The sequence below is a fragment of the Balaenoptera ricei genome, chromosome 18 (assembly GCF_028023285.1).
Source record: "Balaenoptera ricei isolate mBalRic1 chromosome 18, mBalRic1.hap2, whole genome shotgun sequence".
Lineage (NCBI taxonomy): Eukaryota > Metazoa > Chordata > Mammalia > Artiodactyla > Balaenopteridae > Balaenoptera > Balaenoptera ricei.
The window spans coordinates 21,662,642-21,678,896 of record NC_082656.1 but is presented as its reverse complement, the minus strand read 5'-3'; the positions used below and the strand labels follow the sequence as shown (position 1 = coordinate 21,678,896).

The following is a 16,255-nucleotide window of genomic DNA, read 5'->3' as shown; positions in this document are numbered from 1 at the left end:
GACCAGGCCTCCGTGCCCGACAGCCTAACCTTCCAGAACATTCTGTGTCCCTGCTGGCTCACCACCCTGCTCATTCCAGTCATCCTTCCTGCCTCAGAGCTGCCTCAGGCAGAGCGGGAAAAATCAGCAGCCGCTTAAAACCAAGCACCGAGGTCTGTCCCCACTAGTCTGCCCACTGCACACACCACCATCTTCGAGAAAGGTTTCCGCGGGGCCTGATGACAGGGCATTGGGTGTGAGGCGCAGGCCCTGCTACCCGGGAGCTCAGGATCAAGAGGGGTGACCCAGCACCCCGACCTACATCGTGTCCTTCCTCAGGGGTCTCTGCCTTTTAACTGGGGCAAGAACCTGTGATTCAGAGGGATGAGAGGGGCTTCTGGCCCTGAACCCAGCTCGTGGAACCTGGCCCAGTTGGCAGAGACAGGCCTGAGGGGAAATGCCCGGCCCATCAGTGGGCAGAGACTGTGGCGGCAGAAAGAACCTAGACTTCGGCGTCAGGTGGTCCGAGCTGAAGTCTTGGCTCTTGCGCTAGAGTGGAGTCACCTTGGGTGAGCCACCTAACTTCTCTGTGCCTCGCTTTCCGCACCTTTTCACTAATTGTACCTCCGCCCCCAGGTCCGCACAGGTGAGGACAAAACGAGAGTGGGCAGTGTTGGCTGTCGTCGTTCTTAGAGGGAAAATGAGAAGTTCAGTGGCCCTTCATGAGACGGGCCTGTACCCTGTCGGGGTCAGCGTTCCCTGATGCAGGGATCGAGGGCAGAGGGGCCGCAGTCTGAGGCTGGGGGCGAAGAGTTGAGGAAAAGAGGAGGAGGCGGCTTGTTCCAGCCAGAAGGCACCGCCGGGAAGCTGTTCTCCCTTCAGCGTTGGTGGGAGTTCCAGGCAGATTTGTGCCACTTCTGGGGGACCCTGGGGGAGGGTCAGTGCCAGCCTGCGGGCTGGGGCAGAGCAGCTGTGTTCTCAGGATGCACCACTAGAAAGGGGCCCTGGGGGCAAGTGGCAAGATGCTCTGGTCTTAGGTCAAGTGACCGCAGGGCTCAAGAACTAGTGGAGAAGGGTGAGCTTTTTAGGCAAGTGTCAATCCTTGCCCTGCTCCAGGCCTCAAGGCCACATCAGGAGACCCCCCCCCGGGGCTCATTTTCCTTATCCTTCTGGTGGGATAATGCCTGTCCTACCTCACTCACCAGGTGCCCACGGGGACCCAAGGAGGTAATGCAGGTCCCCATGGATGGACTTTGACAAATCAAAGCTGTCGACAAACACAGGGATTATACTTAAGGTCATGGAGGGCCGCTCTGGTCATTTCCATGCTCATGTACACTTGCCCGGCACCCTCCCTGCCATGCCTGCCCCAGGCTGGGACGTGGCAGGGCTTCTGGGGTGCCTGCCAGAGCTCTGCTGTGGCCTCAGCACCCGGGAAGCAGGACTGGGGCTCCGGCCCGCGTGGCCAAACACCACCTCCCTGCCCCGTCGGCAATGCGGAGGTGTTGCAAGGAGGAGCCCCTGTCCCGAGATCCCAGGCCTGCTCCTGCAGCCGCTTCAGAGCGGGGAAGGGGCCTGGCGTGTGCCTGGGGACCTTGGGCACGCATGCGGAAGAGGGGGCCTTCCCGTTTACAAGGGACCCATGAAACACTTGACCTGAATCTGCTCCCCTCCCATCCCCCCTGCCTTAGCAAAGAAACACGAGTGGGACACTTCTTGCCCAAAGGGGTTTGTGGAGGGTTTGGTCTCTCAGCAGCCTTGTGTGAGGAAAATCCAGGGCCTCTCTGAGCACCCCCAGGCCCAGACCTGGACTTGGGGGAGCCAAGCCGAATTGCTCAGGGACAGACCCAGGTAAGGCCCCAGGCTCCCCGCAGGGCCCCGGGAAAGAACAGGAGACAAACTCAGCTGCAATACGAATAAAAGATTGGACAGGTGCTTGTGTTTGGACCAGGAATCATGCTCCTTGTTCTGCACGTGCTAAGTTTTCCACGTGGTGGCTCGTGGGGGCAGAACGAAGGGTAACAGTGATCCACAGCCCTTACTGCACGTGCCCCGTGTGCTAACCTCTGCTCCACGTGCGCCCTGTCAGTTAGTACGTTTAATCCTCACCACGGCCCCGGGAGTCGGAAACTCTTCCTGTCCCCATTTTACAGATGGGAAAACTGAGGCAGAAGATTAAGTGGCTGCCCTGTGGCACACAGCTGGCTGGGTAGGGCAGCTGCGATTCCACCCAGGCAGGTGTGGATCCCTGGCTCCAGGGTCCCTGTTCTCAGTCACAGTCTTCCAGAGGGTCACTTCACCATCAGGCCCCTTCAGTGCCACGTTGCTTGCTCCTCTGTGAGTATCAGTAGCTGAGGTGGAGGAGCCTTGGGAAAGCACTCCCTCTTAGGGATTGCCTTAGTAGGGGTGGACCTGGCACATACATGGTGCTGAGCCTCTGGAAGCATGAAGCGTGGAACGGAGGGGCCGGTAGAGGGCGGGAGTGGGGAGCTGGCCTCAGCAGGTGGAGGGGGAGCCCCGTGCAGAGTACTGTGCCCTCAAATTGTAACCTGTTTCTTTCCTGCGCAGAAGAGCTGGGGTCTCGTTCCTGCTTCTCAACGTAACCCAGCTGGCCTTGGGCTTTCTTTGTAGCTAGTGTCAACCCACTTCACCAGTGGAGGTCAATGACCGCCTTCCCCCAGTCATCCTTTGGAGCAGATGTAGGGGACGAGGACTGTGAATCAGAGGTCTTGTGTCCCCTGCCCCACATGGGTTTCCACAGAGCTGAGCACACGGAGGCTTCTGTCCACGGCTGTGTCAGTGACCGTCTAGCGTGGGCCAAGCCCTGTGGCGGGAGTTTCATGAATACTCACTGCGTGATTATTTAGAGCTTGGAATATGCGTGAGCGAGGAAGACGGCAACTTCCTTGTGGGTGTTCACTCATCTCTGCACCACGAGCGCTGCCCAGGGCCCTTGGCCACTTCTCCCCAGCTCAACCTTCTCTCCAGACTCAGCTGTCCCCTGCCCTTTCCTCTCCGTAGTTCTGGGCGCCCAGGACCCTGATCCTGGGACCCGTCCCTCAGCTTGTGAGTGGCTGAACAGCAGAGGGGAGCAGTATCGGGAGGTCCTTTGTGTGTGACTTCTAGTAGACCCCCGCCTGCACTGCACCTTCCTCGGGGGTCCTGCTCCCTGCAGCCCACCCCACTCTCACCCCCACTTCCCACCTTTGGGACTGCAGAGGCTCCGGAAGCATCATCCCTAAGCATGAATCTCCACCTGACTTATCAGAAAAAAAAAAAATCAAAAACTTTTACCTTGCTTTAAGACTAGGCAGGGTTTGCGATGAACGAGCCTTGAATTCTGTTGGAAAAAAGAACAGAAAGATAATGTTGGAAAAAAAAAAAGAATCTTTTTCTTTCTATTAAAAAATCTGTTGTTAAGTATGTGATGCTGGGATTGGGGTGGAGAGGCCGTGATTTACAGAATTTTTCTATTTTTGCTTTTCGTTAGTGTTGTCTCTCTTAATGGTTTCCTTTAGAAATTATGAGGTGGAAATTTGATAAAATGAGAGAGAACTCAAGAAGGTAATTTTCATGAAATTATGGATTTGGGACATTTAGGTTTGCTTTGTTAATCTTTTGAGTTATTACAGAGGCCTCCCTCTGTCACAGGATGACGGACATCTATCTATACAGGAGACGTGGCTGAGGTTCAGAGGATATAAATATTTTAATATATATATATATATATATATATATTTAAAATTATTTATTTATTTATTTATGGCTGTGCTGGGTCTTCGTTTCCGTGCGAGGGCTTTCTCTAGTTGCGGCAAGTGGGGGCCACTCTTCATCGTGGTGCGCGGGCCTCTCACTATCGCGGCCTCTCTTGTTGCGGAGCACAGGCTCCAGACGCGCAGGCTCAGTAATTGTGGCTCACGGGCCCAGTCGCTCCGCGGCATGTGGGATCCTCCCAGACCAGGGCTCGAACCCGTGTCCCCTGCATTGGCAGGCAGACTCTCAACCACTGCACCACCAGGGAAGCCCCTGGAGGATATAAATATTTTAAAAATTATTTTTCATGTGTTTGTTGGCAGTCTGTATATCTTCTTTGGAGAAATGTCTATTTAGGTCTTCTGCCCATTTTTGGATTGGGTTGTTTGTTTTTTTGATATTGAGCTGCATGAGAGTTGCTTGTAAAGACTCTATTTGTGTCATTTAATCACCTGACCGTTGGCTTTGAATGATATGACATCAAGAATTTCAGGTACAATTGGGATAAAATAGAGTATCGATTCTAGAGAATGGCACAGTGGAAGTAGTAAAGAAATGACAATCAGAAAATTTGAACTTGAAACTTGAATGTTCAACACTTATCCATAGTTTACCCATGAGATAGACTATTATCGAGGACTATTACTTGGCTATTAAAATGATGTCTACAAAAATTAAGCAATATGGGCAAATATGGAAGTCACAATACTAAGTTACAAAAGTAAAATACAAACTTATTTTATACACAGCATATTTAAAGTGGTAAAAACAGGACAAAACAAGGACCACAACCGCCAAACATGCAAAAAACGAGGGCAGGAGGAACAGAATAAAAATGATAAAATGTGAATCAGCTTTACTTATATTTGGATGTTGGTAGGTTGGGTGTTATTTTTCTACTTTTCAAATTTTCCACTAAAAAAATGAACAAAAGTAGATTTTGCTTCTTTTTATGTTACTCTTCTCAAATTAAAATATGCATGTAATTTATTAAAAAGCAGAAACAAAGGATGAAAGGAGGGAAGAAAGGAGAAAAGAAAGAGAAGTGACTAGAAGAGAAAGAAGAGAAGGCTTGGGAGCCTGTCTTGGCTCCTCTGATTATTTTCCATGACCTTGGAGAAGTCACATAACCTCTCTCAAACTCCAGGATCCTCATTTGTGAAGGGGGCAGGGGGTAAAGAGTGGCTGGAAAATTGAAGGAAACAGATTGCGAAATATACACTATACACCCTATGCCACTGGACTGTGCTCCCGACCTTCAGGGCAAGACACACACAGAAAATGATACCGTTTGTACAGGAGCAGAGTGGAGGCTGGGGCGACTGGTCTCGGGGCTCAGCCTCTCCCCCCAATAGTGGCCGACTTATGGCACCCTGATGCGGAAGCTCTGCCAGTATCTGTGAACTTTCCTGCTTGACAGGTTGTCTGGCTCTCCCATCTCCGCCTTATCAGTGTATCTCAAACCTTTCTTATTAAGTACACAGAATTGCTAGGTTCTCCATTTGGAAATGGTTGTCGGGGCACCACCTCTCAACTGGAAATGGCGACCAAATTATAGCATTTAGGCCAAAGAGCATTCAGAGCCGCCAAAGAGGAGCTAGCAAGGGGAAAGAAAATCAAATCCAGCGGATTATATGTATCAAAATACCCTTAGGTAAAAACATTACGAATCAAAATGAATATACTGTGACACCTCTACGGCATGATTTGCCACAGAGCAGAATTCATCTTTAGGAAGGTCTTGGGTTCTAAATAAACAAAAGGGGCCTCATTGTGGGGTGGTTTCCTGTTCTACGACAGCATGACAGAAATGTAGATCGTACTTCTTCCTTCTAGAGCCTTCCTGCACCTTGTGAGATCAGAGAAGCATTTTTACACCTGACAGTTGTATGGGGTGGGAGAGCTTTTAAAGCATTTTCAGAATGTTCTTTCATTTAATTGCCACAATCACAAGGAATTTTTTCACGTGGGGAAAGGGAAACTTGGAGCAGGTAATTGACATGCCCAAGGTCAAAGGCCCACCCTTGTGCTGGATCTTCTGACTCTGACACCACAGGGTTTACACCCATGTTTCACAGAAATGATTTGGAACCTCCCAGTTCAAATCCGGGGAGATCAGTCACATGTGGCTATTGATTATTCAGTGACAATTGATGCTGCATTTACATTCAAGTTGCTCATCTAATTTTATTGGGTTTTCTCACAAACCATGGAGAAGATCATCTCTTCTTTTAAAGAAGAGAGGGGGTGAGGTTGTTAGTCTGACATACCCTGATTGGTCCAGGGCAATGGGAGACTCTGACCTTCCTGCAGAGTAGCTGGGTGGGGGCCGTAGATTCCTCCCACACCCTAGTTCATTGCATCTTCTCTTGTGTTTTTGTTCTGTCCATTTCACAGAAGAGGAAAATGTGGCCAGGGGATGTAATTTACCCTTCACAAGTCAATGGTAAGGAAATAATAAAATATAATATAATAATAATAATAACAACAATAATAGCTAACACTTACATAGTCTTAAAATGCTATATGCCTGGCATAGCTCAAAATGCTTTACATAATTTAACCCCTTTCATCCTCACAAACATCCTATAAGGTAGGCCTACTGTTATTCCTAATTTACAGCTAAGAAAACTAAGACACAGAGAGGTTAAGTGACTTGCCCAAGCTCATGCAGCTAATAAGTGGGAGAGAGCTGGTGTGCAAACCTATGCAGTCAAGGTCTTGAGAGAGGAAGAAAAAAGTGTTCTTTGTGACAGGTTCATATCTGCCACCAAATAGACAAGTAAGTAGTGTGCATGCTCCTTTCTCCTCTCCTGATCCTGTGACAGACATCACTGGTGTATCGTGGCACACTTTCCTGCTGAGCCCAAACGAGGTCTCAGAACCCTTCTCATTACAGTGCTTCACCACTAACCTCTGATAATTAATCCATCAGCATGCGAGATGGAGGCCCATTTGTCATTTCTTGGGCTCATTTTATAGGCGCCAATTAACTCATAATGCTGTTTTTAAAAATAAGTATGGGTAATTGGGAATGACATATGCACACTACTATATATAAAATAGATAACTAATAAGGACCTACTGTATAGCACAGGGAACTCTACTCAGTACTCTGTAATGGCCTATATGGGAAAAGAATCTAAAAAAGAGTGGACGTATGTGCATGTATAACTGATTCACTTTGTGGTACACCTGAAACTAACACAACGTTGTAAATCAACTATACTCCAATAAAAATTAAAAAAAAAAAAACAACAGAAAACAAAAACAAAAAACAAGAAGAAAGGTGTGTGTGTGTGCATGTGTGTGTCTATATATATGCCTGGCTTTGTGAAATGAATGAAATTGAATTTGATTCAGTTTGCATTTACTGAGGATCTGAGTCAGGAAAGCACTCTTGTCAGGCTCTGAGGTTCAAAACAAGAGATAAACAAAGTTACATCATAAAGGTATTGGGGAGAAATTATACATAAAGAAATCGTGATGTAAATTCTTTTGAAGATTTAAGATCCTCTTGTAAACCCCTTCTTAACTTAATCTGTTTTGTGCAGTCTGGTTTGGTACCCTGGGTTTTCGTAGACTAAGACATGCTTCCATGTGCCTTCAAAGGCGTTTTAGTATTCCCCTACAGGTTTTTCAGTGCCTCTCCAATTTTTGCTAGCAGGGCATTTATTTTCAAAGCTTTTGTTTTATACACAGTTCCATTCACTTGACAGCACTGTATTTGTCCTATTCTAGTGGGTAGTATATTTACAAAGGTCCGACACATAGCAGGGACCTGTTAAGGATGCTTGATTCATACTGTGCAAAAGAAATGGCTTGAATGCTGTTTTTCAGTATTAGAATTACACTTGGTACTTGAACAGCAGGGTTATTAGGAACCTGAGAGGGAGCTCGTGGTAGAGGCACACAGAAAAGAGAATTTCCCAGCAACAGAGGAATGAGCTCTCCAACGTACTAACTTTTGTGAGGGCAGTAGGAACGTAGGATGATACATCTGATTTGGTGGAGAGGAGGTAAAGGTAAAACACCTGTGTAGCTGCCAAACCCAACCAGCTTTTAGGATGTAGGTAGTGTGCCATCAGACTGGGATTTAAAAATTCAAGCTCCCTGAGATGCTTGCGGTTGGTAACAGAACGGGATCCAGAAAAAATAGTTTAGTTCTGTTTCTAGGTCAACATTAAGATGATGCAGATGACCTGGATTTTTAACTTTCCGTTCCTGGTTGGATATGTCCATTCAGTCATAACATCGAGGGAAGACACTGTGTGGGCCTGTGAATAAATGCATATTAGCCACTTGCAGCAACAGCGTAAGGAGACCACTGCCAAATCATAAAACCCAACTTAAGGAAAAGTCGCCAATTGCAGAAACAGTATTGGAAAAATGTCAGCTCTAGGATGAGAGAAATCACTCCAAAGTTAAATACCCTCCAGCAGGGTAAGATGATGCCTTCCAGGGGCTGAACGGGCACCCTGGGAAGCATACTAGTCTCTGCTGACTTAGTAACAGATTGTGGAAATGTATTCTAGGAAATAATTAGAGCTCATTAATAAAATTTAGCTCTAAGGGTGTTTATCAAAGTGCTGTTTTAAAAAGTAACAAAAAAAATCAGAAGCAATAAATGATCAATAATAGGAAATCAATTAAAATATTATGGTTTGAAAATATAATACAATGTGATGCAGCCATTAAAATGATTTGTAGAAAATTGAAAGCATGAAATGATATTCCTATAAGTATGTAATATTTATATGTAATTATAATACAGAAATATAGAAATAAATATACCTGAAAGGGCAGGTTGCAAGCACTATATAGTGTCTGGGGAGGACATAACCAAAGTGTAAAAGCGATTATCATCTCTGGATGGGAGTGATTTTTGCTTTCTTCTTTTTACGAATATACAGTTTCTCACACATCCACCATGCACATGTATTACTTGTGCAACAAGGAAAAAGAAAAGATACAAGTTAGGGGGTGTTTTCTGTTTGTCTTATTTTGTTTTTTATGAACAGGTGCTTCCCGTTCATCAGGTCTCCCTGTCTGCTCCGTAAGCTAAGTGCTTGGGGGCACAGCTCTTTTTTTTTTTTTTTTTTTACTCATTTTTACTTTTAATTTTGCAAGTCAAAAAACCTTTTTAGGAAGTACAGTATTCATATAGAAAAGGACAAAAGGACTTTAAGTGGTAAGTGTACAATTTGTTGAATTTTAACAAAGCAGACACATCTATGTAACCAAGGGGCACAGCTCTTGAAGTTGTGAGTAGAACTTGGTCAGAAATGATTCATGAGTCTGCCAGCGCGGTGCGTAGGGTCGATCATTTGCAGTTTGGCTGTATCTCAAGCCGGTTCTTTTTTCCCAGACATGTGATGAACTAGAACTACCATCTATGGGGACGTTCTCCCCAGATACTCACCCTCTTCCAGAAACTTTTCATACAGAAACATTTTTCCTTCCAGCAGCTCTTTCTTCTGTAGATACTTTTCCTCCTTCAGATACTCCTTTTCATACAGATACTCCTTTCCTTTCAGATAATTTTCCTCCTCCTCCAGGTACTGGTCTTCCTCTGGGCTCTCTTCCTCTTGAGGAAATAAAAATTCTTCCATTGAACTCTCCTCATCTCCCTCAGTACCTTCTTCCTCTGAAGATAAGGTCTGCGTGGAGTGGTGGAAAGTTGCGGAAGGGTGAGGAGGCGATGTCCCCGATGGCTGAAGCTTTCTAGCAGACATGCTGGGAGGCATTCAGCAGAGGAGAGCTTTCTGCAGCTGGCAGCGTCACCACTTCATCACCCTGGTAACCGAGAAAGGAATAAGACCCCATTAGTAGAAATTGCCTACTGCATGTTGTTCACTCATTGCATTCGTGGTCTCGGGATGGCCCTTTGAGTATGCATATCAGTACACGGTGGCCTGTGAAAAGGGACAAAAAGAGAAGGCAGAGGTTTTACCCTCCAGGAGCTGGTTGGAGAGACCACATCTGAAGGCAGCGCCTTTGAAATGACTGCACAATATGAAGTCAGCGAGGAGAGCTGGAAAGTGAAGGAGCCATCGGTGTTTAGTGGTGCAATCCTTAGAGAAGACTTTTACTTACTCATCAAGAAATATTTATCGCTATAGTAATCAGGACATAGACTGTCTTCCAGGAGCTTCAAAGTGGGGAGAGAAACAGACGTTCGAACAGATTTCTGTACACAGAGTGGCAAGCACAATGGAAGAGGTCCAGGCAGGGTGGTACAGACACAGCGTGTGGGGCCTTGGTCAGTGAAGGTCCCTGTGGTTGGACGTCTGCCAGGCACGTGCTCCTGGCCACGCCCCCTGCTGGAAGCACCACCCACTCGGCAAAGTGTTAGTTCACTCAGCAAACACCTATTTTTACTCCCCAGAGTTAGCACAGCTGTGAGCACCTACATCCCCCCCCGGGGCGTCTTCCACGTTCCACCCTATGCTCCATCTGTACCTTCTATATTTTCGTTAAAGTAACGATTTTGCTATATTACATAGTTTGTTTGCACATCTGCCTTTCCAACAGAGTGTGAACGTCTCGAGGGCGGGAAGGATTGCTTCTCGTTTGCAAATCTGTTTCAAATCCTTCCTCTCTTCTCTGCTCTACTGTGACTGCCCGCAGTGAACTGTACCATCTCTAGTCTGGATTATTGCCACATGCTCTAACTGGCCTTCCTGTCACCACTGCTGCTGTCCTGTAGTCGTTCTCCACGAGGAGCGTTCTTGGGAAAATAGAAATCACATCAGGATATGCATTGCTTAACAATCCCCCGATGGCTTTCTCTGGCACGGAAAATAAAATGTGAACCCCACTCCAGGGCTCCCAGGGCCCTGGAGATCTGGCACCTGCCAGTCTCTCTGACTTCCTCTCTTATTGTTCCTTCTCTATTCTCCCACTCTGTTATTCTCTCCTAGAGCACTTACCCTGTTTCTATTTATGGTTCTATTTCCATGTTTACTTGTTCAATATTTCTTTTCCACTATATCTACGTGTCTCAATGACAGTGACCTTATGTGGCCTGTTCCCCGCTCACTCTCCCATGGTTGGCACAGTGCCTGATGCATCATAAAGACACCCAAAGTAAACGATCAGCGAGTGAATGAAGGACCAAGAATAGATGGCTCTAGAGCAGGGCATCCCAAAGTTTTAAAAATGATAATAGTTATTCTGCACAATGGGATAAACTGCAGATAACTGGCCCAGAGTCCTCCTGTTTGCTCTGAGGGCTTAAGAGGTAAATCTCTTGGCCTGCCTCTTCCCAGATCTCTGATTGGGAAGCTCTGTTCTAGGGAACCAGCCAGATGAGACCATGAGGATCACTCTCTACCATATGTGCAACCTGATGCCTGAGATGACGGGTGTGAGGTCAAAGACATTTGTAATGAGACAGGCTGAGACCTGGGACCCTTTACTGCAGTGCTTACACCTGGACAAACGTCTCCTCAAGCAACAGAATACAAAGAAACTATAAGGGACTAAAATAATTGCATGCATGTGCAGTTGGGGCAAATTATGAACAGTAAAGCTACAAAAGGGTCAAAACCCAGCTGCCACTGCTGAGGTGCCGGGAATAAAAGGAGGGAACAACACATGATCCCTACACCCACCACCACCAAGGGAGTGGACAGACGATGTAAGCCACCCCTCCCACCCGACCCTCACTCCATTCAAGGGACGAGCTCACCCCTGCCTCGGGGGGCGAGCGGGGGCCCCTCTTACTTGTTTTGGCTCCTCACGCTGCAGCACGAGTCCCAGTAAGGTCTTGCCTGAATTTCTCGTCTGGCCTCGTCTCAATTTCTACTGATTAAAGAGTCCAAGAACACGGATCGGTATTAATAATGGGCCATATTTGTGCACCTGCAGGGTTGCTAGGGCCCTTGGATTCCCGGATTCCCGGAGGATTAGCCTGGGTCGATGTGGTGAACACAGAGGTGCGCTGCCCAGAGCTCTTTTCCGAGAACGGCTAGCTGCCCAGCGGCGGGGCGTCCCGGGCCCGGGCCCCAGCACCCTCAGGGTCTGCCTCATCTGCCGCGAGCCGCCTTCTGGAAGCCACGCCCTCCTTGGGGCACCCACATCTGGTGGCAAAGCAAGATGGGGGTGTAAAAGTCCAGCCGAGCCCAGGCGGGACCCCTCTGAGAGGTCGTAGTCGCCCACGAGCCTCCTCCAGGCGGGCCGGGCTCACCAAGCCTGCCCCGCTGCACCGTCTCCCTCGGCCTGTCCTGCATCCTCGCCCTTCCTTTCTCAGGGGTTTGTCCCTAATACACATTTTACGTCTCAACAGGTTGCCTCTCAACAGTTTGCATCTTAGAGTCTGTTTGCAGAGAACCCAGCTCCTGACAGGCAGCTTCACAAAATGTAAATCTGGAAAAGAATTGAGGGCTTCCCTGGTGGCGCAGTGGTTAAGAACCCGCCTGTCAGTGCAGGGGACACGGGTTCGAGCCCTGGTCCGGGAAGATCCCACGTGCCGCGGAGCAACTAAGCCCGTGCGCCACAACTACTGAGCTTGCGTTCTAGAACCCGCAAGCCACAACTACTGAGCCCATGCACCGCAACTACTGAAGCCTGCGTGCCTAGAGCCCGTGCTCCACAACAAGAGAAGCCACTGCAGTGAGAAGCCCCCGCCCGACACAACTAGAGAAAGCCCACATGCAGCAATGAAGACCCAACGCAGCCAAAAATAAATTAAAAATAAAAAAAGATTGCGAGATCCGGGAAAGAGAAGGGGAAGGACCTGGTGGGCAGCTTGATGGTTTAGAGGGTGGGAGGGTGAGGAGTAACTAGACCTGCCGGGGCAGGGAAAACGGACCTGGCAGAGGGATGACAAGGCAGTAGAAGTAAAGACAGAGCTAGGGGCCCGATATGGAGCATCTTGTGTTGGGTGGTGACCAGGAAGGCGGTATGATTGAAGTCACTCCGGAGTGGGAGGATTCTTGTGGCCGCTCACGAACAGTTAGGAAGTAGAGCCTGGGAGCTCGGCCTGCAGTTGACTTGCTCTGTCTCCATCACTCTACAGCTCTGTGGTTTACACAAGTCCTTTCATATAGGCTACCTCGAGTGCTTTTTGGAGGAGGTGAAGTGTAGATCATGCATGAGATGAGCGTGGAGGACGTTGCCTTTCCGGCAAAGCGTGAGCCGTGGGAAAGCTTTGGGGCTTATATATATGTCTTTGGGAGCCTCGTCTGTTTTAAAGGAACCTCTCCAACCTTATTTTGATTTAAAACCTAAACACACTACCTACTATAGCTGTCCGTGTCGAGCCCCCGCTTGCTCCTGATGCTTGAGGCAGAGGAAGAGGTCGGGGATGGGGAGAGCCCGAGGAGAGGGCTGTGTCCAGCCGTGCCCTGGGAGCGGTGAAGGCACACACCCAGACACCAGCCACTCCGTCCAAGGTCTGCTTGCACTTCAGAGACCCCCTGCCTTCCATAGTTTTTAGCTGCTCAAGATAAAAGATCAAAATCATCTGGTCCCCTGGACAGCCCAGAATGCGTTTATCAATGGCATGCTGTCACTCAGGGTTAAGAGTCTTTCTGTCTGTTTTCTCATCGGGCCTTGTAAAAAGGCTCCAGGCAGTTTGCATTCTCATTCTAAAGGTCAGAAAAGAAACTACATTCTAGACGCTGTCCCTTTAATTCTCCTAGAAATTTATAAGAAAAGCTGTCAGGCAGAAATAAACGGTAATGGCAACCTGATACCCAGTGTCTGAGGCAAACGTCTCCGTTTTGACTTGTGATTCCGATCTTGACTCATTTTGACCCTGGTTTCTGAGAGATTGCAGGTTAATTTCTGTGGTCACACAGGAAACATCAACTTTATAAGAGCTGATTATAATCAGCCGATTATAGCTCATTCATCCCTAGACTAGCTTCACGAAATGGCTGCCTCAATCAAAGCAGGCTGCCAGATGTATTTTATTCAAATTGAATAATTAAAAAGAAAAATTAGCGTGGGGACTTCCCTGGCGGTCCAGTGGTTAAGACTCCACACTTCCACCGCAGGGGGCACGGGTTCAATCCCACATGCTGAGCGTGCGGCCGTCTTCCCGGCACCGTGTGTCGGGTCCGAGAACACTCAACCCTGTGGGCTCTGTTAAGGCTTTCTGAGCACCCACTCCAAAGGGCCAGGTCGTTCCTTTCCCCGCTAACTGGGACTTCACATTTCTCCAGCTCCTCCCAGTAAGTTTTGATCGGACAGCCAGACATTTCCGATTAACTGGGTCCTCATCCAAATCATAGATATAAATGTCAAGCCAGAGAGCCCTGAGGACGTGGCCCTGAGACCCCTCCCCTCTGCTCTGCGAGACCCTCCCTCTCAGCTCCCTGAGGCTCCTCCTACTTGGCTCTCAGAGCCCCGCCCCCTTGACACATGAGGCCCCTCCCCCTCTGCTCTGTGAGACCCTCCCTCTCAGATCCCTGAGGCTCCTCCTACTTGGCTCTCAGAGCCCCGCCCCCTTGACGCATGAGGCCCCTCCCCCTCTGCTCGCTGAGGCCCCTCCCCCCTCACTTTTCTGCGGCCCCTCCTGTTTGGCTGCCTGAGACTTACGCCCCCCTCAAGGTTTACCCCCTTCTCTAAGGCAGGGGTTCCCCCACCCCACACCGGTTTGCTGCCTGTTAGGAACCGGGCCGCACAGCAGGAGGTGGGCAGCGGGCTAGCCAGCGAAGCTCCATCTGCGGCTCTGCATCTCCCCGCATGGCTCGCATTACCGCCTGGACCATTCCCCGCCCCCCCACCAAAAAAATCGTCTTCCACCAAAGCCGTCCCTGGTGCCGAAAAGGTTCGGGACCGCAGCTCTAAGGGGTGGATGGAGAAGTCCCACCCTATATGACCTGCCCTTCCAGGAATCCACGCAGCCTGTCACCTCTCGCAAGTACTCCCAAACCATCACAGGAAATGTCCTGGAATTCTGCCCGGCACCAATATCAAACTCACTGGGTTATAAGTTTCCACATCTGCCTTCTCTTCTCCTTTTATTTAAATCAGGAAATTGTTCTCCTGTTTCCAGATTTGGGGTCCAACTCTCAGTCTTCTCTAGGCTTCAGCGATTTGTATAAGACTTCGAGCTGTAAAGCAATTAAACGTGCCCTATTGAATGTATGCGTCACAGCCGTCTTGTGCAGCAAACACTGTTCACTTCAGTTTACAGATGGCAGCACTGAGGTTCAGAGAAATCCAACGTCTTGGTTAAAGTCAGACAGTTACTAAGTGGCCAAGCTAGGACTTGGACCCAGGTCTGCTGTCCTCAAGGACAGTGTTCTTTCCCAACACCGGCTACTGAGAGGGTGGGCTGAGAGGCTGGCATTGTTTGGAGGGGAGCTCTTAGGGCACTAGCCTCTTCCTTGCACTCTAGTTAAACACGCTTTCTCCATGATGAAGGAAGGAGGGTGAGGAGAGGGAGGGAGGGGAAAGTTGGGCTTCTGTCATTTACTGAGCATTTACTATGTACCTAGAACAAAGCATGTTACTTTTATTTTTTTAAACTTTAAAGATTCACAAAAGTCTGGTAAAGTATTATTATCCTCTTTTTCAATGAAGAAAACCAGGGCTCATAGAAATTGGATAACTGGCCTTAGGCAATGGCTACTAAGCACCATATTTGGAATTCAGACCAGGACTGTTCCAGTTCCAAGTCTAGACCACCCTGTAACAGAAAGGACGAGCAAGAGATGTCATCCTTCCAGCCTTTACAGCTCAGGTTCTTAGTGATTCCTTCAAATATTCCGCGAACAAAGAAACTATTTAAAAGAACAAAGAAATAATATTTAGCGTTTCTAATTGCTAAAAGGAAATTCATTCAGATGAAAAGACATCACTAGTTAAAAGTTTACTGCACTAATTTTCAAGAGTCATATAGAATGGCTTGGAATTAACCTCCTTCAAACCTTCAATATTGTCTGCAACAAAGCAGGTAACTGTTATAATCGATGACATATTCATTTTCAGATGGCTCAGGTGAGCATTTCAGTAGAAGCATGTATCTTGGGTGTGCCTGTCGACACTAACGGTGCGCTGAGGCACCTGTGTTCTCAACACGTACGAGCACATGCACAGGCTGCCTTCCGGGGCAGCAGGTGGCAGGAGAAATAGCACGGTCTTGGCTGAGCTCCAAACTGAATATGTGATTTGGAACACGTTCCCAGCTCCTCCCACACATGTGTCTAGGCTTCTTTTCTCACTTCTAATATTAATGGATTGACCTAGAAGAGATCCGGATTCCTTCCTGAACTATGTTTCTAAAGATGAACTTATCACTTATTCAAAACGCCTGGGGCCAGTGTTGCGGATTTCAGATTTTTTCCTGATTTAGACTGGCAGCACCCTGTAGTGAATCTTATTAGTATTTCTGCAGCAAAACACGTAACTGTTTGCAATAAGTGGGATAAAGAGAAACTTTAAATAGCTTCCATCCGCTTAGGCCGGATTTTGCTTCCAGCTGAGTTCTAGCAGGTCAGGTTTTGTGTCCAAATGAGTTTGCCACAAACTTCTCATGAAGACTTTCAGTTTTTAGGACTTTGTGGAT

General features: G+C 48.1%; 1 protein-coding gene across 1 annotated transcript in view; it reads right to left on the bottom strand.

The window, feature by feature from the left end:
* Positions 1-14,682, bottom strand: part of ERICH6B (glutamate rich 6B) — a 52,207-nt gene extending 37,525 nt beyond the window's left edge. The window contains exons 1-3 of the mRNA XM_059903425.1: positions 14,668-14,682; positions 9,155-9,528; positions 3,274-3,319 (exon numbers count right to left, since the gene is read on the bottom strand). Of these exons, the coding sequence (XP_059759408.1) occupies positions 3,274-3,319; positions 9,155-9,479 (371 nt within the window). The 5' untranslated portion in view covers positions 9,480-9,528; positions 14,668-14,682. The remainder of the gene's footprint in view (positions 1-3,273; positions 3,320-9,154; positions 9,529-14,667) is intronic.
* Between the last annotated feature and the right edge of the window lie 1,573 nt (positions 14,683-16,255).